Source organism: Anarhichas minor, unplaced genomic scaffold (assembly GCF_050575085.1).
Source record: "Anarhichas minor isolate MPS153535 unplaced genomic scaffold, ASM5057508v1 ptg000030l, whole genome shotgun sequence".
Classification (NCBI taxonomy): Eukaryota; Metazoa; Chordata; class Actinopteri; order Perciformes; family Anarhichadidae; genus Anarhichas; species Anarhichas minor.
Window position 1 is genome coordinate 1,387,611 of NW_027466476.1, and position 24,794 is coordinate 1,412,404.

A 24,794-nucleotide genomic window follows, 5' to 3' on the forward strand; every position below is an offset into this window, starting at 1 on the left:
TTTATCCTGTGTTTCTTCCTCTACGAGTCTATCCGTCATGAACACTTCAAACGCCTTGCCCTTCAGTCTGCACTAAATAGTCTTTCCCTTTCACACTTAAGTTGGTTCCCATGTGTTTGGAAAGCAGTTCAATCCTCACCCGCTCATACTGGGACTCATCAGCATCCCAGAGATCCTCTCTCCGGTCCTCTCAGGATGCACAGCTGCTTTTCTGCGCTCCGCTTGCTGAAAAGTCTATTTTTGTGCAGATAATATTAGCTACATCCCCTGTTTACTCAATGCTGAAAACTGAACCATTGTATGCGCAGCAGTCAGGGTCTCTGGTGGCTGAGAGTCACGGCTACAGGCAGACAGTGTAAAAGGACGTAGGATTCCCTCAAAGACAGAGGATATCTATCTATCTATCTGTCTGTCTGTCTGTCTGTCTGTCTGTCTGTCTGTCGTGTACTGTCTGCATGGTGGTCGCAAATGTGGGCACTGGGCAGATGACAAAATGTAAGTAATCCACACCCTTGTTGCCCCCTTGATGCAGAATGTAACTTAAATAAGCTAATTTTGACTGTTAATGGTGTTTGTTCCATGCTAACATTTTATGGATCAGTAAGTTACATCTCCATCATACTCATGCTGTTGTGTGTTCTCACGGTGGGTAGATATCAGCGACTGAGATTCTAACAACTTCAAGTGGGGAATTTGTAGCCCTTCGTGTTTTTAAGTTGTTTTGAGTGTTGATGTGGCCAAATGCAGCTGTTAATTTGAACATTCATCACTTGACAAGTGTTGCCGGATGTGAAGAAATTGTGGAAGTGAGTTTGGAGTTTACTTAATCTTGGTCAAACATTGTTTCCAAGGAAAACCACAATGAGTTACTTGTAGAGTGGGAAATATCCTTCCCTGCTGCTGCTTTGTGACTCAACATGAATAAGGTGGAAGTGGTGCGAGGCAACAGAGAACGGTGCTTTCCTCTGGGTTATGAGTGCAAAAGGTTTGTGTGTGTGTGTTCATGTTGAGTCACAGATCCTCTTCCAAACCAAACTGAACTGAGGTCACGTTACATCTTAAAACTGCGGTACAAATGAGATTCAAAGCCTCACGCTGGCCTACAGTGCAGCTCTGTCTTACCTCAACCAAGGATCAATGCTTCCAGTTTAAAGAACAAAGAATTTAAAGCAGCGACCTTTTATTAACCTGTCTGAATTTTACTAGAGATTGTTGCTCTGCCACCTTCCGTGCACTCAGGATCAACAACATCCTTTGTGATAGCGGAGGAACTGACTGCTTTCCTTGGCATCTTGTCATACACGGGGAGATATTTTTAGGCCGTCCTGTATGAATTAAGCAGTGTTCACTGTTCTCTCTGTGGGGCAGTTCGGATCTACCTGATTCTAAGGTTGCTAATAGCCCTTCTAATAAAGGCCAGATTGTGGGAAAACTGGTAGTTAATGTGACTCGGCTGTGGCTTGCTGACAGACGTTCTCACCGGCGATGTAGGACAGAGGCTGCTCCATTTTCCTATCCACAGGAAAAAAAAAATGCTATTTGCTCCCTCAGTGCTGCAGACTCTTTACTTTGCATTATTTTCCCTTGAGAGATTTAATAGCCTTCTATCTTACTCTTGACATCAGCTGCGAGATTCAATGACTCCATTTTGAATATGAGTCCATTCACCGCCTCTGTGGCAGAATGGCAAGAGCAAACTCTTCAGACACGGACACAAAAACCCAGTCATATGAGACAAATGACTGATGTGTTTTATCATGCAGATTATCTTCAAGGTCTCAGGTTTTTAGAGGCCTACACACTCTTGGTTCGTGTCAAAGAGGCAAGACCCTACAGGGATATTGATTTAAATCTTTACATGTAATCTGATTGCATGAGGGTGGAATATCGTCATATGAAAAGGTGACAAACCATCGCATCATCCTCAAGAAGTTAATCATCACCCCAGACTTCCTTGCTCGTACATGTTGGGACTTGTTTGAGCTGTATATACCTGGACTGGCTCCTCGGGGTCTGGGTTTTATCTCACACATGCTTTGTCTGATATTCTGCTGGCTCACATTGGGCAGAAAAATACTATTGAAAGAAGGGGATGTCCACTCGTCACTGCTCAGTGGGCTGCTTGGATTTGTATTAGTATACAACTTTATAGCAGCAGTTTTTCTGCATCACCTATATTTGTAATATTAGTAACAAAAACAACTATTCTCATGCTTATATTTACTGTTGATCATAAAACTATACGTCAACACACAGAAAATGATCATTCGACTCACAAAGAGCGTTTTTGCGTCTTTTAACTTAACTGTTTAATCACTTTCTTCGCTCTCATTTATATCGAGTTAATGACCACACTGTGTGTCACCAGCACCGAATGGCAGATCGAAGAGCGAAGAGCCAGATGTTTTTTTTCAGGAGTTTAAAAGGAAACCAAAACGGAGCCAAAAGACGAGAGAATATTGGATTAACATTCATCACGTGGCCAAAACAAAACTCCAAATGAATGTTGCTCCATGCCTGCTGGATTTTCATAGTTTTTCATAGCAGGCTACTAAAAGTCAATCAAATAGATGGTGTTAGCCTTTCACTTGCAATACTTGTGTAGTTAAAGGTTCATTGTCGGACTCCATAAACCACAATGCATAGCAGCCACGAAGCCTTGTGGGCTAGTTGTTGAGTAGTGTGGATTTTTTACCTAAAAGCAAATTTCGGAAAGAGGTTTGCAAAAGTTCACAAGCAGCTTTATTTAGAAGTGAGTGCAGAGAAAGTTTGGAGAGTTGATCCGGGGTTTGAGGTTAAGCAGGGCAGGCAAAGAGAGCAGTGCTGCCGGCTGCGAAGCAGACCGGCGAGGTGCTGGGCGAACGAGGCAGAGACCACAGAAGGAGAATGGACCGGCGGCTCAGGTACATACTAAATTATTCAGAGCACAGGCAAACACAAGGAAAATACTGACTAGAACTAGAGACTGGCTGTAGCGTTAGTGCCACGTCGGAGAACCGAATGATCCGACAAAGACTGGAGTGTTGACCTGGGCTAGATGCTGCAGGAGCTGGAGGAGCGGACGGTTGCAGGTGTGCAGGTTGATTGGCAGCAGGTGGGAAATGGAGTGGAGAGAGAGAGAGATCAAAAAGGGGACCATGACACTAGTATTTTGCTTAAGTTTGACTTTTTCCAAACTAGAAAAGCAGTGTAATGCAATGGTTTATGATATTCTATAGATATGGTACAAGAGTTGCCCTGAAGCATTGTGGGGAAGTAAACTGATTTAGAAGTTGGCAAAGAAAGCTGAGATTAATTACATAATAAAAACAACAGTTATACTGGCAATTTTCATTACTTTTGACAAATTTAATGTTGCTCTCTGCAGCGCCACACTCTGCCTTTACCGTCAGATCCCTTCCACCTAAATCACATTACACAGCCTCTAATTGGCATCCAGCATGCACCCTAAAACTTCAGACACAACAGGAACATGGTGAAACATGCCTGTCTCCGTTGTCCTCTGTTAATGGAACAAGCTTGTCTGCATGAGACCCTTTAATTCAAGCTGCCGTGTGATAATTTCTTCTGGGTCTGCTTGGTGCCAGGCCAGCAGGTGAGGACTACACAGCCAGAGCATCCTGCCCCATTATCCAGAGAGGACCTCGACCCGAGTTCCCACAACATTTTTTTAAAATCATTTCTCAGAACTCTCTTCAAACACACAGGTACGGATTTCATTTGTTGTTGTGAAGAAACAGCTACATTTTCCAGACTTTTATCGATTCATAAATAAAACGCCCATCTATTAAGTCATTTTGAATCTTATTGACTTTTAAGTGCTTTGTGGAAATTCTGGGGTTTAGAGATTACATTTGCAGCATTTGTGCTGCAGATGTAGAAAGAGAAGAACAAAAGAAGTGAATCAAGCTCACCACTCCACTAGCACACGATACATACAGTATGTGCTGAGCTAAGAGGGAGACAAAAAGTCACTGAACCTCATAAACATCGCTCAGCGTACTGCTACAGTGGAGCTGAGGCACAAGCATCCCTCACAGTGGGACAATGTGCTCGGGGATAATCGGCTCAATAAAAGTACATCTGCCTTTTACACTGTTGTATTCTGGGACTGCACAGGGACACAATGTCCTGTTGTGCTTTCATGTGTCGCTCCTCTCGACAAATACTTTCATGAGGATGAACATTAATCTATCCCTCTGTACATGCTTTAATGCCGGGTTTATTCAAGGGAAATACCAAGTGAATTTTGGAGGAAATTATTCTCATGTTCATGGACAGCTCTGTCTTTTTAATTTTCACAAATGATTGTTCAATTTATAAAGCACATTTCATTACAAATGAACTCAATGTGCTTTACATTGAAAAGCAAAAGACAAATGCAATACAAGAAAATGCAATAATAACAAAAAAAGGAAAGTAAATTCCACTTACTGGAAATGTCCATGTGCTTTCAGTCACATCGTGTTGCTGGAATTTCATAACTGAACCATCTTCATGACAACTAAGGCCATGAGATGCAGCTGAAAAGCTCCGGAAAATCTCCAGTAAGTTGACCTTGTGCTAGTAACTGGTTTTCAAAGTGCTATTTCCAAGCGCAAGATACTCGAGGAGTTTTCTGCCAAAGATCCGATAGTGACATTAATGTGAATGTGTTATTGGGAGGTCTTCAGGCCTCACAACGTCAGTATAATATCCATTCTCTACTTCATCGCTCTTAGTTTTTCAATATTTGCAAATGTGATTCGTACTGTCACAGGTTACATCATATCAATTTTATTTTTAGAGTGCTGAACAGGTCACATGGCCCTGCGGTGTTACCACAGTCTGTTCAAGGTAATAACGTTTTTATAGACCTCTCTTGCTTAGCGACTGGTGCTGAAAAGTGAAGATTCGGCTCCTGCTGTGGAGGATTTACTTCCTGTGTGTGTATATGTGTGTGTGTGTGTGTGTGTGTGTGTGTGTGTGCACTCTTCACTCTCTCACTTCTGTTGCTACATGCACTGCTGATTTAAACATACATCTCCGAATACGAAAAGGAGAAAAAACACTGTAATTTGTCAACTTATTTTCACAGTCAAGCTTATTTAAAGTTGTTGAATTAGAATCTAGCGAGACACACTGTCCTGACACAGACGAGAATCATTACTTAAGTATTTTTGGAAAACTATTTCATTCAATTGAGAGCAAGAACCAGCAGCGTGTGGTGGACGATAGGAAGAAGATGTGTGGAGACAAAATGAAATTCCTGGAAATGAAACTCCTGGAAATGTACTAAAAGAAAGCTGCCAAGGTGCCACTTGATTGAAAATTGTACAAAATCACTGAAGCGTGACGCAGCTGAGGTTGAAATCTTCAGGATCTTTCAGTCCTGAACATTTCTCTACCAGACTTGTCTGCCTTGTTCCTGCATGTCAGCTCTGCATATACTGATTAATATAAATATCTGAGCACAAAGGCCCTCTCAGAGTATTTAAAACAAGCTCAGTTATTTGATTATACAGCAGCAGACCTTTTCGCTCAACTACTGTATATTTGCACTCCACAGTAGTGATCCAGACGACACCACATAAGAGGTTCCCGGAGCTGGAACAATATTTTGGAGATTTCCTGATTTTTGCAATGAAAAATATTTTAGCTCTCAGAAACTAATTTTATCATGTGCATGTGCATTTGGCAAGCATCTATTTATATGTTTTGCATTAAGCCCACTGCGGAAACTAACAATATTGGCTTCCCCACTTTTGTAAATTACATGGCAGAAAGTACAACGTCTTAAATCTAAATTCGGTTGTTTCTGGCTTAGGTGAACGTGTTTTGGCAGAACAAATTGTAATAGTTTCTTTTATGAATACAGTGTTTCAGGACAGGATGCCTTGGGAACGGAGACGAGCAAAGTAGGCTCGCGCTGTGTGGGCAGCAAAGGGCCGACCTCAGGAGGGGACACGAGGTCTGAATGTGGTCTCGCATGAACCGGTTAAACCAGCACGTGGATCTTTTCCACCCCTCTGAACAGCTACATGTTGACTGTGGTGTCAACCCATATTTCTGTTTAATTCATGGTAAGATATTGGCCTAATGCAATTACACGATTAGGTTATATCCATAATGATCTTAGTTTCCAAGGCAACCAAACCAGAACATTGCTTTTTAGTCATGGATGGAAATGTCAGCCGGTCCAGAATTTAAATATCTCAAGAACTGTTGGACGGATTGCCATGAAATTCAGTATTAACATTCATGTCCCCCGCAGGATGGATTGTACCATCAGCGGGTCAACATTTTATTATGTCCGATACTTTTGTTATCATTACCCGATTCGACGGTCCAAGGACAGAGGACGTCGTTTGTTGAGCAGATTGTAAAGCCCTCCGAGGCAAATTTGTGATCTGTCATATTGGGCTGTACAAAAAAAATTGAATTGAATTGAAATTGAATTATGACCAAATCCCTGCAAAACTAATGACAATCCCATCAGCCTCCGCTGTACTTTGTGTGTAGTGCTAATTGACCCTTGAATACTGCTGCCTGTTGTTTGCAGTGCTTTAAGAAATGTATGACGCCTCTGTCTGATGATTTGTTACTCAAAATGTCATCTTGAGTTATAGCACAATAAGGTCCTCGGTTCTTTTGCTGACATAAACAGAATTAATCTGTTCATACGTCTTCATGTTCATGGTAGTTTAACTAATTTCCCCCTGGGGATGAATAAAGTTTCTATCTCTCTATCTATCTATCTATGGTAGAACAGTGCAGCCACATGTCAGTGGTCTCACCCAAGGCCTGTAAATTGCACCTGACCTCTCCTCCCATCTGTCTGACCCTGTCTGTCTCCAGCTTGTCCCCCGGCCGAAGCAGCCCACCCCCGCCTGCCTCAGCTCTGCATAGGAACAAGTCCGGATCTTGCCTGGGAGGAAGTGGAATGTTTTTACTGGGAAGTTTGGGATTAGACGACCATTGCAGGATTTTCATTCCATCTCTTGGTGGCTGCAGTCCAGAGGAAGCCCCCCTTTTTCTTTTCTTACATAAGTAAGCTATTGCCAGTGTGGATTAATGAGCTTTATCCCATACAAAAAAAGCAAACTGGTGTGACCAAAGATTGCAGTACAGAGTGTCCATGACTGAACTGCAGCAAGGGTCTGTGAAGAAAGACTCTCCTCTTTCTGCTTTCCATTGATTAACTGCCATAAAACAATTTTCTTGGGAATTACAGCACTTTCATTTTCACTGCTTGGAAGCTTTTATTCATCAGCGTAATCGGATCTGCCAGTTTGTCGTTCAATTTATGGCAAAGCTCGAGTCTATGTTGGTGCTGAATAGGGAGGTGTGAACATGCTGAGCAGGTATTATCTCCAGTTCACAAAAGTTACTGGTATTATCTTCCAACAATATGAGGTAATTTGCCTGTGGCATGCACTGTGTCTCAGTATGTAACATGGGTTACATGTGAGAGCGAGACAGGGAGAGATGGACATTTCTTTTCTACGTCAATACATATTCCACGCAGGAGACCCCCCGGGGAACTTCCTGTATTTTTGAAACCCGGATGAGAAGCTGTTGATAACATGAACGTGTGGGCGCCAGCAGGGAAGGTGACATTTGCGACAACTCAGAGGAAGAGGAAGTCAATCAGCAGAGCGAAAGGGAGGAGGACAATAGCTATGTGGCATGAAGAGGAAGGCCAAGTGGGGAAAGTGGGAGTAAACACACACACACGCGGTATCTCTGTTTGCAGGTCAGAGGCAATGAGGTGCTGCGTCTGCACATGCATGCATCTGCTCATTTGGGCATGGCGTGTGTCTGTGCATTTAAGAGCATTTGCATATGTGTGGGAGAATGTGTGTGGAATCGCACAGTTGTCTGTTTCGCACCTGGCCGGGCCAGTAGTGAGTCAGCTGTGGTAAGAGGTTGAGCTGTATTCCCTGTCACACAGCTGAAAGTTGTCTTAACCTTTAAGACAAAAGGCTGTGACGTGTGTGGGCTTCTGCTAATCCTGTGAGGAAAGCCATCTGAATGTCATGTATTCTTCTAGCTGGCATCACAATCTGATTTAAAATGTGTGGTTGTGTTCTCTGGGGAAACCATTCAGAAAGTCTAACTGAATCGTAAGTCATCGCGAGTCTCCCTGCTCTAATAACAAGTAGGCTACAGTTTAATTAAAGGGAACCCACAGCCCACAGGAAATCATTTAGTAGAAGTTTGTACTTCTAAAATGATCTACTGCTGTCTGTCTTTCAGTAATTCAAGTTGACTGGGATTTGTGTTGGTAAAAGTGTTTGTTAAAAAACTTGGAGGATATCTACAGCATGCAGCATGAAGCAGATCACTTGGGTTACAGTTTGCTGTGGCCAGATTTCTTTGTTTAATTAACCTTGTCAGAGCAAATTTCCCAGTATATGTGAAAGAGAAAAACACAAGCTTTTCTCTGAAAGAGGCCAAATCATGCGCTCAAACACGAGTGGAATGGTGACAGGTCAGTGAGATGGCTGTGCTGAAGGCCACTACAGTGTTTTGCAGGGCAGTATTTCAACCCTGCAAAGTTTTTGAACTCAGAGAAAGAATGCCGTTGGCCATATTGTTCAAGAAGAGCAGCGACACGCAAAAAACAAAAGCTTGATGTTCTCAGAAGGAAGAAAACTTTTATTTAGTCAAGGAATTGTATACTTTCTAGCCAAGATGGCTCTAGCAATGGCATTGTTGATCAGTCTGTTGGTTCACCTTGGTCCAAACTGAAATATCTCAAAAACTATTATATATTACCATGCACTTTTCTACAGATATTCATGGTAGCTCTCTCATCAAATACAATTTTTCAATTTGTACAAAACGTTTTGACCACATGACTGCAAAACTAACGACATTCACATCAGCCTCAGTTGTGCTTTGTGTGCCAATTAGCAAATACTAACATGCCTCATTGTGAGCATGCTAACATGCTGATGTTAACATGTAGCTCAAAGCATCACAGTGCCTAAGTACAGACTCAGTGTGGCTGTAGGCTCAGAAAGCGACACAGGTGACTCAACAAAACTGCTAAAAACAGAGTCCTTTGAACACTCATAGACAATCTCTCCAGCTCAACAAGGATATATATGCAGTACAAAGCAGGATAGTGCAGTATCTTGATTACAGGGGCCAAAATGTCACAATTTCCCCCTGGAAAAATAACGGCTGCAATCTGATGTGTGCTTTCCTGTCAAGTCAGTGACGTCACCTGGGCTGGACCATCAACACTGGCAGCAGCAGTAATTCTACACTTGAAAAAAGAAGCCTTTCAAGCTGGCTGTGAACAGAACATGACAGCTTTTTTTCCTCTTTTTTTCATGTGGGCATGCCGTTGGAGTCACTGGGGAGGAAGCGATAAAAGTTGCTGTAAGATGACTCCATCAAAAGCTTTTAACCTGCCCTAACAGACCGCACAAGTGATGAACAAAGAGGAGAAAAAAAAAAAAAAAAAAAAAAAGATTTGAAAGACGGAGTAGGTGAAAGATGAGCTTGATGTCTTGTTTAACGGTGACAAGTAGGCAGAAAAGTGAAGTCCGAAAACCCGCAGCACAGTGAACGTCGGCTATATTTGCTTGTTTTAGAGAGGCTTCTATGGAAACCGTCCAAATGGAGGTACTACAGGAAAGATGATTCACCAGTCTGGAGGTGATCATGGCTTTAGGAACGTTGTGAGGAACACTAACCTCTGCCCATGGGGTGAACTGTCACATATTTCTTTAAATTCTTTTAGACCACTAAATGGATACCTTGTGGGAGGGGGAATCACAGTGAAAACTATTTGGAGAGTTCCTCTCGAGTATCTGGTCTCAAGTATACATGTTATATAAGCCAGAGTTACATTCATACTAGACCTTAATTATCCTCTGTGAGAAAGAAAAGAGATGACAGCCGCTCATCAGAATACATACAGAGCTCAAATTTAGGGTGTGTCCAAACTGATCAGTAAGTGAATTATGAAGACGTGTCTGACCCGTGTGGGTGTGTAGACATAAATGTTTGACAAAGATAGTAATGTCCAGATGAGAAGAAGTGGTAAAACGCCCAGAGTCACCTAGTGTACTGCACACGCAGCCCATAATTCCCAGCGACGCCCACCATGTACACGCCAAAGGAAATCAAACCCTAGCTGCTGCCATCGTGGCTGCTCGCTCCCAGGGCGAGAAAAAGGTCTTGGCTTTGCTTGGCTTGAGGTGAGCAGCAGCATCATTTTTAATTTTGAAATAACAGAATCCAGGATATCCTGGTTAACCACCAAGGCGCAGATATCCGATTGTCTAACCAAAAGGAGAACCCGCGCCTGTGATCCTGTCGGCTCTGATAGATTGAATATGGATGTTTGAGGTGATTCCATGAAAACAAGAGTGACTCCAGATGCCCTTTGCCGTGAGGAAAATCACATTTTTTTTTTAGCATTTGCTTGGAAGGCTCGTACTCAAATATACAGAATGTTAGCTGAGTCCTTTGGAACATTTAAGCCGAAATATTACTATTGTATATAATGATAAAGCTGACACCTTCGACTCTTTTATTTTGTAATACATCTCACACCACCGTCAGTACAAAACCAGTGAGTTTCTACATGTGTGTCACGTAAAACTCTGCCACTGTTGTGATGCTATAGTGAAACTTCAAGGCCCAGCCCCGACTACACAATGAAGACATCCTTAGAGATGGCCAGTGTTTACTGCCTGGTTGTCAGGGAGTCCTCCACAGTCAGGCAATAAGGAAGGGGATTATTTGCTCTGGCTGTGGAGCAGGTTTTAATCAGATCACTGTGACATGTGAACACACTATTGGTCCTCCTCGCCACCCATCTCCCTACATCCCTGCATAGTTTCTGTTTACCTTTCACCTCCTCACCTCAGGTCTCCCTACAAACAGCTTCTCAGGTTGTGAAACATGTCTGTGTGGTTTGCCGCTAATGAAAGCATGAATGATTACCGACCCAATGACTACACTTCTAAACGTAATTGCTGTAATTCAAAATTGCTTAAAACATCCGTCCGCATACACGGCACAAAAACCTTTTTAACAAATGTCCCTCAAACTAAAATCATGTGTGATTGTTTTCTCTATCATTTGCTCTTCAGTTGTCTTCCCAGCATGAGAAAATAAAGCGGGCAAGATGAAGTAGATCGCATAGGTTGGGGGGAATGGTCATGTAAAATTGCCGCATCATCTGCTTTATCTGATCTTGCAAGGCTGTTATTGAAATAAAACACCGGTGGAGACGAGCCAGGAAAGGTGAAGATTACACAGCGTTAGCCATTCACGGCACAATCCATCCCTTCATTGCTCTGGGTTTTCCACACTCTCAGCCCAGGAAGTATAGAGGGGCATGTGAGGGCTGGATGTGGGCTGGAAGAGGGCGGCAATAGTGCTGAGGTAACCACTCTGATAAGTGATGCATCTCCGCACTGCATTGTGCATTGTACTTTGACATGATAACCCCACTGTGAGGACACGCTGTAGAGTAAAGATGAAACAAAGACGGATTCTTTTCTGAGAGGGAGAGTTCAGGTTCCAGCCTGCCGATACCTTTGTGTGTCAGGCTGGTGTGGATTTCACGCCTCTTCAAATGACTATTATTAATGATGAATACAACTACTATATTTTACTAGAACACTATATTATTTAATCAGGTCCATTTTGTTTGTGACAAGGCTAAATCAGTGGCCTGCATGCCTTTGGTGCACTCAGGTGTTGCCAACTGTTTTAGTTTTTTAAAGGCAAAACCTGTGAAATCTTATTTTGTGATGATCTACAATGCTGAACTTTAGTGCCCTGCCAAGGTTTCACAGGGTATTGCAGTATTCATTTTTTTTCTCCACATTATCATTTTTTGAGAGCTTCTCTCATTTACTATCATAACGTTAAAACCAGTACCGGTAACCTTATTGGGGTGTTATAAACCGAAAAGCTATCTGGAGCAGATGTCTGATGCATTTTTTTGCATTCCAGTTCAGATTAAAGGAGGAATTAATGGCTGAATTTAATGGAAAGTAACAGTAATGGTTTGAATAATGGGTTGGACTGAATGATGGGTATCACTCCCGTCTATCCCTATCTGAGGTTTGTTTACAGATAGAACAAAGCTACATGTAAGACGAGCGATAGAGGCCTCACACTCCCATTCTGCCACAAGGCATCCTTTAAATGGCATATAAAATTGTTTTACTGTAAGTAATCAGAGGTGATTTACGGCCTGTTTTATGTGATGCAGTTGACACTCTACTGTGTATGCTCAGTGATGACGGCTCACATCAGCTGTGGTGCTTCATTTATTTGCTCGTCTCAGGCAGCAAAGTGCCTTTTGTTTGGTCTCTCACAGTCTTAAGGAAGATCATGATGCCAGAGCCACCGGTGCCCCTCTCCTCTAAGGCCGTGGGTGCTCTGCTGATCATCTCCCCCTCTAACTCCCGGCTCTGTTTTCTAAGTTGTCGGGCGCGGGCAGCAGGTACAGTGATGAAGCGGCTGACAACGTTGATGTGGTAGCTGCGCAAAGCCAACAGTTTTGTGACACAGTGCTGAAAGGCCTGGTTTAGCCTCTCGCTGGCCTGCTGCTGGACGAACGTCTTCAGGGAGGGTTGCAACGAGATGTCCTGGGTCAGCAGCTTGTGGGCAGGTGGCATGTAGTTCCTCATGCGGGTTAGAAAGGCACCTAAATACAGTAGTGTCATAACAATGAGTCCTTCTCAAACATCTCTGCCACTGTTGTAATCAATCGAAAGAAATACAGCCATCTTACCACTTTTTGCTTCATGTTTGACGCCCAGAAGTTCATCAAAGCAGTGCAGCAAGCTGCTCTGTGCAGCACTCCCACCTGAATACTCCATGGGCTCGGCCTGGACCCCTTCATAAACCAGCCCCTTTGGCATACAGGGGTTGTCTTTCCACCTATGTATGTGTTCATGGACACACACGTACACATTTCAAAAAACATGTTTCACTTCACAAATGAATAACTAATCAGTCAGATGAAAACAAAGTACCCAGACAAGTAGATCCTCATAATGCCATAGAATACCGAAGGCTCCACGTAAACTTCAGAAAAATCACATTAATCAAAATGCTTTTGGTTATAAAATACAGTCAATGTAAAATATTCATCATTCATTCATTTGAGTTTAAATCAGAGTGACTACCTTGCATCAGTTTGAGTTTATCTGTCATGTCCTGTAGAGACTGGCTGATGACTTCCAGGGCTCTGGCCACAGTCTCAGTGTCTCCACACCTGACACCATTGATCACGGTGGGAATGTTCTGCAACACAGGCAATTAAGTGTCTTTGTCTGGTAGGTTTTCAAACGACAACATAAACATAATGAATCCCTGTTCTTTCACAAGTATATTGTAAGAATTGACTTATTTGGGGATATATATTCACCCTCAATGCAGGAACTGCTGCCATCTCCACCAGCAGAGTGACCAAAAAGAAACCTCTGGTGCTGTCTCCACCTGGGAGGCTGACCAGCACTTCCAGGTTCCTGCGTGACACACGTACAACAATAACCTTTGCATTCATCCGAATTTGATGGTACGTCATGTGTAGAGAACCATAAATTAAAGTGAAAATGTACTTACTCCATGTCAAAAGGACTGGCACAGGAGACATAAAGATGGACATGAAAAAGAGAGAGAACAGATTCTAAATATAATATATATATTTCAGAAGGCAACCAAACCACATGCAGAAGATAACTGGCCCTACCCCTCTGGATCCTTCTTCCTCCAGTTAGCCAGTACTGCATCTGCATGTGTGAGAATTGGGGGAAGTCCTAAACGCTGTGACACCTCCCAGTATGGGACCGCCAGGTTATGTGGGAGCATCTTAGAGGAAGATTATTGAAGATGGAAAGTCAGTCATATAAGTTGTAGACTGCGAGAGAAACTGATAGCAGGCAGGGAAGGAAAAAGTCAGTATGACAAAAAGAAAGACTGACACAGAGATACCTTCACTGTGTTGTTCTCTCCCTCCTGCCACATGTAGCCCATGGTCATCATACTGAGGGCCAGGTGGGCCAAGCGTAACTCCCGGTGTTTCTGCAGAAACTGGCTGCTCAGCTGCGGCATCTGGACAGAAGGGGTATTAACAGGGAACCATGGCTCCATAAATACAGTAAAATTGTCCTTGTCAGTTTATTGTCCCCACTTACCTTGTTGATATGGAAGCGCAACTCGTGAGAGTGCACAAGCTCTGGGACTCGCAGGGCAATATCCATCCATGGCTGGTAGTAAGGTGGAAGCTCTTCCTTTTTAAGACCAGTTGGACCATCAAAAGAAAATGTGATGATCACCATGACAAATGGAAATGAAATAGAGCTGTGCACAAATGTAAAGGTGCAAATGATGGAACCCTCTAAGATATTTTCACTTTTGATTCCTTCCTAAATTTGCATTTCATTGTTTTATGTTGCTATATGACGTTTGACGAACCGGGATTTTGTAAACACATGTTGCTGTAGGAATAAAGTTCTCTACACAAAGCAGACAGAAACAATGCCAAACTTCCCTCAGTCTGTTGGTCCTAATCAATACCACCAGTCACGAGTTCACAGTTTTATAACTTCAAGACTGTGAGCATCGCTTTCACCAATGTGAACTACATTTAAGTTTAGTTAAATGACAATCAAAGATTTCCTGACAATCTGATATTTCATTATGACTGCGTGTGTATAAGGTCAAATGTAAAAAGTGTCAAAAGATAGAGAAGGAAACCATCCATCCACCTACCAGAGGATCAGGGAGGATAAAGCCAAGTTCTTCAGATACATGGTAGGACTCCAGAGAGAAGAAAGGTTTGGAGTGTGGTTCAGCAGCAGCCATAGAGAAAGAAACAGAAAGCCACTGTCAGCGACGGTTGTGCGACTATCTGAATGGTTCAAGAAACCCAATCTGTCTGGACTCCGGCACAGAGTTCACTTTAAAGCTGCTGTCAATAGCAGTTACACATTGATCCCTCACTTCGGATATTGCACAATTCTATGGTTAAGTTTGGCAAATCAGTATCCATGCGTCACTATAAATCACAGTTGTAGGTAGAAGATGAGTTTGCTGAACATTATATCACATTAGGCCTGCATTTGACCAGCCCATGTTTAATTATACAGTGTAATAATACAAAACTGTTATTGAAAAATAGGTTACGGTTATTAGTGCAATGCCTCTTAATGTTAGCAATATTTTTCCTGTTCCCTGTTTAACGTCTATATCCATTTTGGGGAGCAAAATACAATAGAGCAGCACGGTGGTGTAGTGGTTAGCACTGTCACCTCTCAGTAAGAGGGCTCTGAGTCTGATATTTTGGTTCATATTCAGGTACCGCTCTTACATGTACAGTATTACTCGAGCTGTAGCTTCCACATGTCTGAGCTTTTTCTTTTTTCAGTAGAAGACCCTCACTGACAACACAAATGCTACAATATGTTATTATATCATTATGTAATGTATTGCAGTACAATACAATACTTGTTTTTATATTTGTTTGTGTTGTGGCTCAGTATTGAAGAGAGGATTAAATAATATGTAAAGTAGACTGTCAGCCTCACCTGGTGGAGCAGACTGGACATCGCAGGAGTTATAATAAAAACATGGCTTTACATATGGATTAAAGTGAAGAGTTAATCAGTATCACACCAAAAGTGCATGTAACTATACATGAACTGCTTAAAAACCCCTTTGTAAAGCTGAAATACTGTGTTCACTTCGACAAGTAATTCAATGAAATAGAAATGCAATAGGATATAAATCTATAAAAGCATTTCCCCATAATGATGCTTGCTGCTGAGGCATTTCTTCCACAATACATTCAGTGCAGCTTTGGCATAAATGTTCTAAAATTTGCAAGTATACATGTTAATTGGATCCTCTTGGTCCTACATAGTTAAGGTGTACAAACAATGGATTGCATTGTTAGACTTTGTGATGTGAATGACGTAGCTCAGGACAACACAGAGTGACGGAGGTAAAAGATAAACCAACTCTTGAGAATTTGATTTATTGCAGATTACAGCCTTCCTTAAATCACATCATCTGAGGTTGTGAAGACAGAATTACTGAATCGAACTGCAGTGCAAATTACCTCTAACAGAAAAAAACCTCCCACCATCTGTGCACTATGGCTGTCAGTACCTGTGAGTGGTGAGTGGCCTTTTATTTATCACAGACCTTCAAATCACTACCTCAGCAATTCATTTTTTTGCTTTGCATCCTGAGGTTGAGTTATTTTGCCAATAACTGCTTTGCCCTAAAGTGCTAAACAATAATTAAACTGCCAATAAGAGCCATAGCTGCCTTTGCCAACACTATTATAGGCAATAAATAGGACATTTTCTTAATTGTTAACACTGTACTTGTCTTGGCCCATGGTAATGTGTGATGACCATAATACATATGAATCTAATGCAAACTGTGTATACTCAGTAGCCTGTTTAATGATAGCAACGTGGCATTAATTAACTTGTTCTTTAATAACTAAAACAGTGATATGAGATTTTGGTAATGTATAAGAAATAACATTTCAAAAATACCATGTATGTTTCATGTAATGTATTTTAATCCATAACAAAACTACTGCAGGAGATTTCATGCAGATTTCACATTTTTTATATATAAAGTTTTCTCCAAACCCATGAGAGGAACTATGCAAAGTCATAAATGCTCAGTTTATAAGAGCCAAAAGAGGTAATTTAGTACCAGGGAACAGCTCGTCGTTTATTTAAAGCTCAACAGCCATCATGACTCATGCAATTTTGTTTTTACAACCCTCTTGAATAACACAATAATAAATGGATCCAATCAAATATGTATTACTTATTTATTGGTTTGACAGCCATCGGATTCCTTTTTTATTGAATTTGTTTCTGTCACACATGCAACCACTATGTGTATGTATACATGTAGACTATATACTGTACACACACACACACACACACACCCATAGAGCACCTGTCCTAACTAAAATAAAGTAGACCCGCCCCTTGATACAACACTGTCAGTTTACATTAGCTGATCATTCATGATGAAATATTGCAGCACTTTGCACACGTTATTTAACCCAGCCTGAATGCATGAGGGGCGTATGATGTATTTCATTACAATCACAACATAAACATACTATAAACTGTGCAAAGTAGTCTATAACCCAGATTCTTAAAAAAAAAGGGAGGTAAAACAACAAAAACACGCACTGGAGCGGCAGGCGGTCTTATCCAGGCAGCTTAGGAGCGGTGGAATGAGATTTGTGCGACTTTAAAGTGGATCAGTGTTTTGTAATGAATGGGGGTTTTTTTTCGTCGGTGCCTGCCTATTATTAGCTACGGAGGCCTTATAAGTGGAGGTGGTTCCGTGACGGGCAGCGCTGCATCGCAGGCTTCAGGTCAGCTTTCGTATTGTTGGCAATGCAATCGGACTAATCGCACTGATCCCGTTACCTGAAACATCTGCCTCTCGCCTCTTTTCAAGACGTGTTCACTTTGCCTTGAAGATGAAGTTCAAAACGAGCTGCCGTCAGGTGCAAGCCGCATCCGATGGAGCCCTGCTTTTTATCTCGTTCATCGACCAACCCGATGCAGCCCTTCCTTATGTTGCGGTAAGAGGAACGTAACATTATTTCCTGCAGGGGAAACGAATACGGGTTTTATTTCCGTATGGCTGATTTTGTTTATTTTAGCGATGGACGCGGAGCCGGATAAACAGGCTCAAGAGTCAGTGACGGCGTGTTACATAAGGTGTAATGCAGCAGAGCCTCATGACTAGTGTCTCGGTGGTGGTGGGACTGTTCGGTCCTTCTGGTAGGATATGCACAATTTTATCATCTTTGTTGTGGATGATAATTTATTAAGCTGCAAGCTTATTGAATGATGATTTGATTAGGAGGATATTCTAAAAACCGGTGTATGGATTATCTATGGTATCTGGCCATATAAAAATGTATGAATTAGTTCGGGAGTTGCGCAGTGTAGACCGGAAAGAGCATATGAATGAGCAATATTAGAGGCGGCTTGTCTCTGTAATGTCAGGCCAAGCCTATAAGGTTAGCCTGTCAGATGTGTTTATATATAGCCTGCCTAAATGGAGGCGAGACGTCTAGCCTATAGGGATGCAGATCGGGCAGTCAACAAAGGGCTGATTTTATGAATGGCTGCAAACGTCAGGAGAAATCATAATAACCCGTAATAGTAATCTGTAGGGCATCAAAATGTGAAATACTGCTACAAGAAAAGAAAAAAAGCTGATTTCTTATTGTCATTATAGAGAATCAGAAATGTGGCTGTACCACATGTGGCTGACCGATGGTGATGCTTTAGGAAGGGGGCCAGCTATTTCTTTAAAGCAATGCTGGGACAAAACTCAGATGGAGCATATAGAGACTAAAGAGATGGTCCACGATATGACAAAAGCTTGGCCATTACAGTACCCAGAGTTTGTGCCTGTGTGCTGTGGTGGCACAACTTAGAACTAACATAAGGCAACAGCACTTGCATGACAGTAGCCCTACCACAGCAGTTATAACTATCATGTTTATATGCTGCTGTAAAAAACACGGTTGTGTAATCGATGGAAGATTGTCTGATATAGGCTGTGACACACCGAGACACAGGCTGCAGTTCCCTTGGAAACCATAACGGCTACCTAAATTAGCCACCATTTTCAAGAGACAGAAATTGTCTATTTATCTATTTCCCCCATTTAATTTAATGAAGGCAGAATTGTGGATGCCAGATCTTAAGTACTCATTGAAATGAATTAGGTTGGGATGATTTAAGCTACTGTAAGCTCTAAGGTTGTTTGCATTGTAAACAGGGAAAAGGTATTTTAGGCTTGCAGATGGTTGGAATTAGAGTAAGAACTGTATCCGCCTTTATTAACCCATAGTGGACAAGCTAAACAGTTTATTTTTAATTGAGTTATTGTTTTGGAACTGAGTGTGCTTTTCTATAAAATGTAACTAAAATGTTGAAAATTGGTATATTATTTTGCAGCAAAGGTCGAGTTGCAAACTCTAAGGATCCCCCCCAAAAAATCCTCCCCCTTTTTGTTAGCTTGTCCCTTTAAAAAATGTTCTATATCAGGAGCAAGAACAGGGATCTTGTGAACGGGCACAGGGAAGTCACGAGACCGTCCATTGATAGCTCTGCAGGCAGAACGAGCAGTGCAGATGAGGAGTAGCCACAGTGTCTGATATACCTATTGATCCCTGTTCCTGTTCTGTCCAGGACAATAGTTTAGGATTTCAGGTGCTGATGCAGCTTTCTGTGCTTCTTTGTATTTTGACAGGTCCCAGCTGACAGATTCTGATATGGACTATGAAAGGCCAAACGTTGAAACTATCAAGTGTGTGGTGGTGGGAGATAATGCGGTCGGAAAGACCCGCCTTATCTGCGCCCGGGCCTGCAATGCCACACTGACTCAGTACCAGTTACTCGCTACACATGTGCCCACAGTCTGGGCAATTGACCAGTACAGAGTATGCCAGGAGGTAAGTATGCAAGCGTATGGCTATTTAAGATTTAAATCTCTGGTCACTCAAAATCTATACACAAATAGAATGTGCCTCATATTCACATTTAGCTGTAAGCATTCACAATAGTGAATTACAGGAATGAAACATCCTTGAATGTGTCTCTTATTAGGTGTTAGAGCGCTCCAGAGATGTGGTGGATGAAGTCAGTGTGTCCCTTCGTCTCTGGGATACTTTTGGAGACCATCATAAGGACCGGCGTTTTGCATACGGCAGGTAAGATATTGTAAAAATCAACGTAAGTCTACCAATACATGCTCTGGTGCTTTCTGAGTTTCGTGAATTTCTCCTGCATCTTTGCTTCAGGTCTGATGTGGTCGTACTGTGCTTCTCAATCGCCAACCCCAACTCTCTATACCATGTTAAGACCATGTGGTACCCTGAGATCAAGCACTTCTGCCCCCGTGCTCCTGTCATCTTGGTTGGCTGTCAGCTGGACCTGCGCTATGCAGACCTGGAGGCAGTGAACAGGGCACGGAGGCCCTTAGCTAGGTAATGGGACTTATGTTTGAACAAAACTCAAAGAGATTGTTTGAGATTTTCCCTTTTTTATTGCCAAAATTGTCTCTGATATATTTTCTTGTATTTCAGACCCATTAAATCCAATGAGATTCTTCCTCCAGAGAGAGGCCGGGAGGTAGCCAAAGAGTTGGGAGTGCCATATTATGAAACCAGTGTTGTTGCTCAATTTGGGGTCAAGGACGTCTTTGATAATGCTATCCGAGCTGCGCTCATCTCACGCCGACACCTGCAGTTTTGGAAATCTCACCTCAGAAATGTTCAGCGGCCTCTCCTTCAGGCGCCCTTCCTGCCACCAAAACCTCCCCCGCCTATAATCACTGTGCCTCCTCCCCCAACCACCACAGAGGAGCATCCAGTCGGTCTTCTGGAGGACCCACACTGTGCTGATGTCATCCTGGTCCTGCAGGAGCGACAGAAAATCTTTGCACACAAGATATACTTGGCGACATCCTCTTCAAAGTTCTATGACCTCTTTATACTGGACGGACATAATGAGGAGACTGAAAGGCCCTCTCGTGGCTCACTCTCTGGCAGAGAGCTGCTGATGCGTGCTGCTAGCTTTGATGTTTGCGAACTCAGCGACGATGGAGACAGGGCCAACCTGAGGGCCTGCACTAGTGATGGGACCTTGAAAGACTCTGAGGGGGCTCGACGGGGCAGACTCCTCTCTTCGTGGAGCCGAGCCTTCGCCAGTATCCAGGAGGAGCTGGTAGACGACCCTGTCACATACAGCCCCAGGCCCATGACTGTAGTGCACATGGACCAGTCCATGCAGCTCGGTCCTTTCCGAGCAGTGCTTCGCTACCTGTACACAGGTCAGCTAGACGAGAATGAGAAAGAGCTAATGCACATCGCACACATTGCTGAGCTGCTGGAGGTCTTTGACCTGCGGATGATGGTGGCAAACATACTCAACAATGAAGCCTTCATGAATCAAGAAATCACCAAAGCCTTCCATGTACGGCGCACAAACAGAGTCAAAGAGTGTTTGGCCAAAGGCACCTTTTCTGGTGAGTGGAAATCATTCATCCGTAATTGCTCAGGTGTTCTGCTTGAAGTATAGTGGATGCAATTGTAAGTAATGTGTTATCTGTGTCTCACCTCTGTGTTACAGATGTAGTATTCAAGCTAGATGATGGGACCATCATGGCCCACAAGCCTCTACTCATCTCTAGTTGTGATTGGATGGCAGCTATGTTTGGCGGGCCTTTTGTGGAGAGCTGCACCAAAGAGGTAAGTCAAACAACATCACTGGTTTGTTGTGCTGTGAAATAAGACCAACAGAGCTCAATAACACACCAAAGTCAACACTGGGTAAGACATGTATTCCATGTTGCTCGTAATGGCGTTGTTATTGCCAGTCAAGGTAATGTCATTACATGATCTGACCCAGGTAGAGCGCCAATGAGTTCTGTAGTCTGCGTACAAAGTATAATTTGATTAGTGGATTGCAAGTCTGTCTTAATACAATTACACAGACTTCTGTGATCTAACCATACTGTACTTCTGATGGCTCAGTTATTTTTTCTACCTTAACAGAACATGATACTGAAAGATAATACATGTATGTTCTGCAGCTAGTTTGAGATTTAGATGCACTTTCTGCCTCTGCAGCTGAAGCTCAACCGAAAAAGTGAATCACGATTTTGATAACAACTAGATTTCCTTTAATTGTTTCTTCATTACATCTTAAAAATATAAAAGTGAAAAGTAAATTTCTTCTTGTGTTTAAAAAATGAAAAACACTGCAAAATTGTTGGGCCTTTGAGTCCTGACTGTCACATGTTCCTGTTTCTAAGGTGCTGTTTCCAAACACAACTCGCAGCTGTATGAGGGCTGTGCTAGAATATCTCTACACAGGGCGGTTTTGTTCTCGGTCTGACCTGGACGCAATGGAGCTTATTGTTCTTGCCAATCGTCTTTGCCTCCCCCACCTGGTTGCACTTACAGGTACTACATTTGGTATAGTTATATACCCTGTAAACCACACTGATTGTATTACACGAAGCCATTGTGGTATTGCAAACAGTGACTAGCTTTTGTGTTTCTTTCAGAGCTCTACACAGTAACAGTATTGACGGAGGCAGGGATGATGGGGGCGGACATTGATGGAGACGTGCTTGTTTACTTGGACATGGCCCAGGTAGTGTGACCTGTCAATCATCAGTAAACATGGACGACACTGAAAGCTCTTGTATAAGGAGTTGGCAAATTTTAATTTTAATAATGAGGGCGTTTTTAGGGACAGCTGCTCTGGAGGCTGAAATAATCTTTACTCCTCGAAGGTGGAGCCAAAGAAACTCTTTTTCAGACTGCAAGTCAGCTATTGAGCATAATGAATGGCTCCAGCTCTTTGGGGCAGTGGGCATTTAGGACATAGTGTAGGAGTTAGACTCAGCACTTTAGCTTATCTCATCATTCAGCTGCATATTCGCTTCAGCTCTAACTCGTAAGTGTCATATGCAAGGCTGTATTACTGACCGGGTAAAGATGCTCGGTCGCCACATTAATTTATTAGTAATTTCTTTGGTAATATGTACCACTAAAGCACAATCATAAGACATACATTGAAAAGGGAGAGGTCTTTAATTTCCTGCATTTTTTCTCATCTTGAGTGGAGTCCTAAAGTGGAGTTATGTGTGTACTTTCTCAGATGCCACACTAACGCCAGCTGTTAGTATGAAGGTTAAAGTCTCAGTGAAGCTCCCAAGTGCAGCTGATGAGAAACGCCTCAAATGAATTCAATACAGCTAACAAAGAACAGCTGCGACTGACAGTATAGTCCTGCAGCTTAAGTTGATGGATGTTAAAGAAACTGTCAGAGAATGTACAGAGCCAAGTCTGACCAAGCAGATGTAAACATGGCAATCTGAACTCGAGGTCACCTAAAATGGCTACTGTACTCTTTTTAAATATGAATAAAACATTTTTTTTTTCATGCATTAATGGGTTTTTAGTCCTATTCAGGTTTAGCTCAAATAATGAGGTGTCTTCACCCAAAGCAACAGCAAAGCACCACAGCGACAACCATGCCTGTCATGTACAAATAATAAGAAATAATGATTTGTATGTTGACAGTTCCACGGCGCCCAACAGCTCACTGGCTGGTGTCTTCACCACATCTGCACCAACTACAACAGTGTCTGCCGCAAGTTTCCCCGAGAGATGAAGGCCAAGTCTACAGGTAACAAACATGTGATCTCATAGCACACTGGTGACCTTAAGGTAATATTTAGATTTTAGCAAAATAATTATTTCATTAAATGATAGGCTAGCCAGTCTCGTGTTGAATAATTCAATAATTACAATCAATAATACAGTAGCTTCTAAAGTTACGCTTTCCTTCATGAATGCTGTTATTTCTGCTGCTATACGTGATGGGACTTAAGGATGTTTGTATATTAAAATATAGTTTTAGCCATTACATACTATTAAAGATTTCTTTCACTGAGTTGTATTTCTAGCACAATTATTACACCGAAAAATATGCATATGTCACTTAGATCTGTTTCTTCCAACTTACTTTTTTTGTGCTGCAATGTGTTGTTGTGACCGTGTTGGAATGCAATCATGAATGTGGGGAAATGGACTGTTAAAAATGGACTCTTGAAATTCCTGCTAAATTCCTAAGACAGTTTATTCTGATGCAGAAAACCAAGAATACTTTGAGAAACATCGCTGGCCACCTGTGTGGTATTTGAAAGAGGATGACCACTACCAAAGAGCACGTAAAGAGCGTGACAAGGAGGACTACCTGTACCAGAGACGGCAATGTAAACGCAAGTGGCTCTTCTGGAACCTTCCTTCCTCCCCTAACTCAAACTCTTCTTCTTCTGGCTCATCTGCTGTCATCTGACCAAGTGGTAAGGCCAGGTCTACTCTGAAGTACATCAGCGTGGATACGAGTTGTAAAAGATACAATAAAAGATAAGCACCACTGGCTATGTACGCCCCAATTATTCAGGCGTGCAGCCTCTCCTCCTGTTTGTTTGCCACTGCAGTCAAATTCCTCCGGGTCTGCAAGCTCAGCTCTATATGGCGGTTAAAGTAATGAGTTTCCTTCCTTAGATTTTTTGCTTGGTGTACATGAGACTCAGACCTCAGTGATGTGAACCTCACTGACAAATGGCACAGTGTAATTGGCGCAAATAACAATTCATATTGATTGATATACTGTATGTTTCAAAAATAGGACTCTGCTGGCACAGAACTTTCCACGTATTATTTTTTAATTATCATCAATTAACCTGAACTGATAACCAAGTGCTGCTTCTCAGCTGCAACAACCAGCAATTAAATGCAGAACTTCTCTGTCTCAGAGAAATAACACTTTGCCCTTAAGTGTTTGTACAATCTACTAAACTATGTGTACAGTATGCTCTTGTCAACAGGATGTAACGATAGTATGGCCTTGCCAGGAATCAATTATTGAAGTCTTTCACTCTAACCAAACGGATTTTGATCTTGTAAGCATAAAAGAAAATACTGGCAAGTTCCACTCCTGTTTATTTGTGTACAGTCATTCTGTTTTTGATGGTTTGTGTTCGGCTTGCAAAGCTAAAAGTGACGTGAGTCTGGATACGCTCAGCATTATTGTTAGAAACTGCTGGCTGTATTGTGATTTGTGGCCTCTTGTCAAAAAAGGGCTTTAGTTTACATGAATGCATGAAACACACCATCACGGAGGGATGGTGTGTTTCACGTATCTGACGCTGGTGTTGGTTTGGCCTTTAGAGATTTATCT

The 24,794-nt window shown here is 42.3% G+C and overlaps 2 protein-coding genes across 4 annotated transcripts; one reads left to right on the forward strand and one right to left on the reverse strand.

The window, feature by feature from the left end:
• Positions 1-276: 276 nt before the first annotated feature.
• rhobtb2a (Rho related BTB domain containing 2a) lies at positions 277-24,548 on the forward strand. 3 transcript variants are annotated; one of them, XM_076104561.1, is made up of 10 exons: positions 277-495; positions 19,285-19,486; positions 19,641-19,744; positions 19,835-20,020; positions 20,120-21,060; positions 21,165-21,283; positions 21,850-22,000; positions 22,105-22,193; positions 23,129-23,234; positions 23,701-24,548. In XM_076104561.1, coding segments are annotated over exons 1-10 (2,106 nt in total). In that variant the 5' UTR covers positions 277-493; the 3' UTR covers positions 23,907-24,548. The 3 variants fall into 3 exon arrangements, with proteins under 3 accessions (XP_075960676.1, XP_075960675.1, XP_075960677.1); XM_076104560.1 differs by lacking the exon at positions 277-495 and adding an exon at positions 17,287-17,596; XM_076104562.1 differs by lacking the exon at positions 277-495 and adding an exon at positions 17,667-17,798.
• On the reverse strand, positions 12,270-14,940 carry ido1 (indoleamine 2,3-dioxygenase 1). Its single transcript, XM_076104525.1, is given in 10 exon segments — positions 12,270-12,667; positions 12,755-12,903; positions 12,999-13,050; positions 13,152-13,269; positions 13,394-13,493; positions 13,591-13,605; positions 13,718-13,836; positions 13,960-14,079; positions 14,163-14,258; positions 14,740-14,940. Coding segments are annotated over 10 exon segments (1,260 nt in total). The 5' UTR covers positions 14,833-14,940.
• Positions 24,549-24,794: the final 246 nt, after the last annotated feature.

Bases quoted from the DNA above. Each gene is read 5' to 3' on its own strand.
- rhobtb2a (XM_076104560.1), top strand. From the start codon at position 17,535: ATGGAGCCCTGCTTTTTATCTCGTTCATCGACCAACCCGATGCAGCCC. The intron at 19,487-19,640 runs GTAAGTATGCAA...GTCTCTTATTAG, and splicing joins AGTACAGAGTATGCCAGGAG to GTGTTAGAGCGCTCCAGAGA. The intron at 22,194-23,128 runs GTAGTGTGACCT...GTATGTTGACAG, and splicing joins TTTACTTGGACATGGCCCAG to TTCCACGGCGCCCAACAGCT.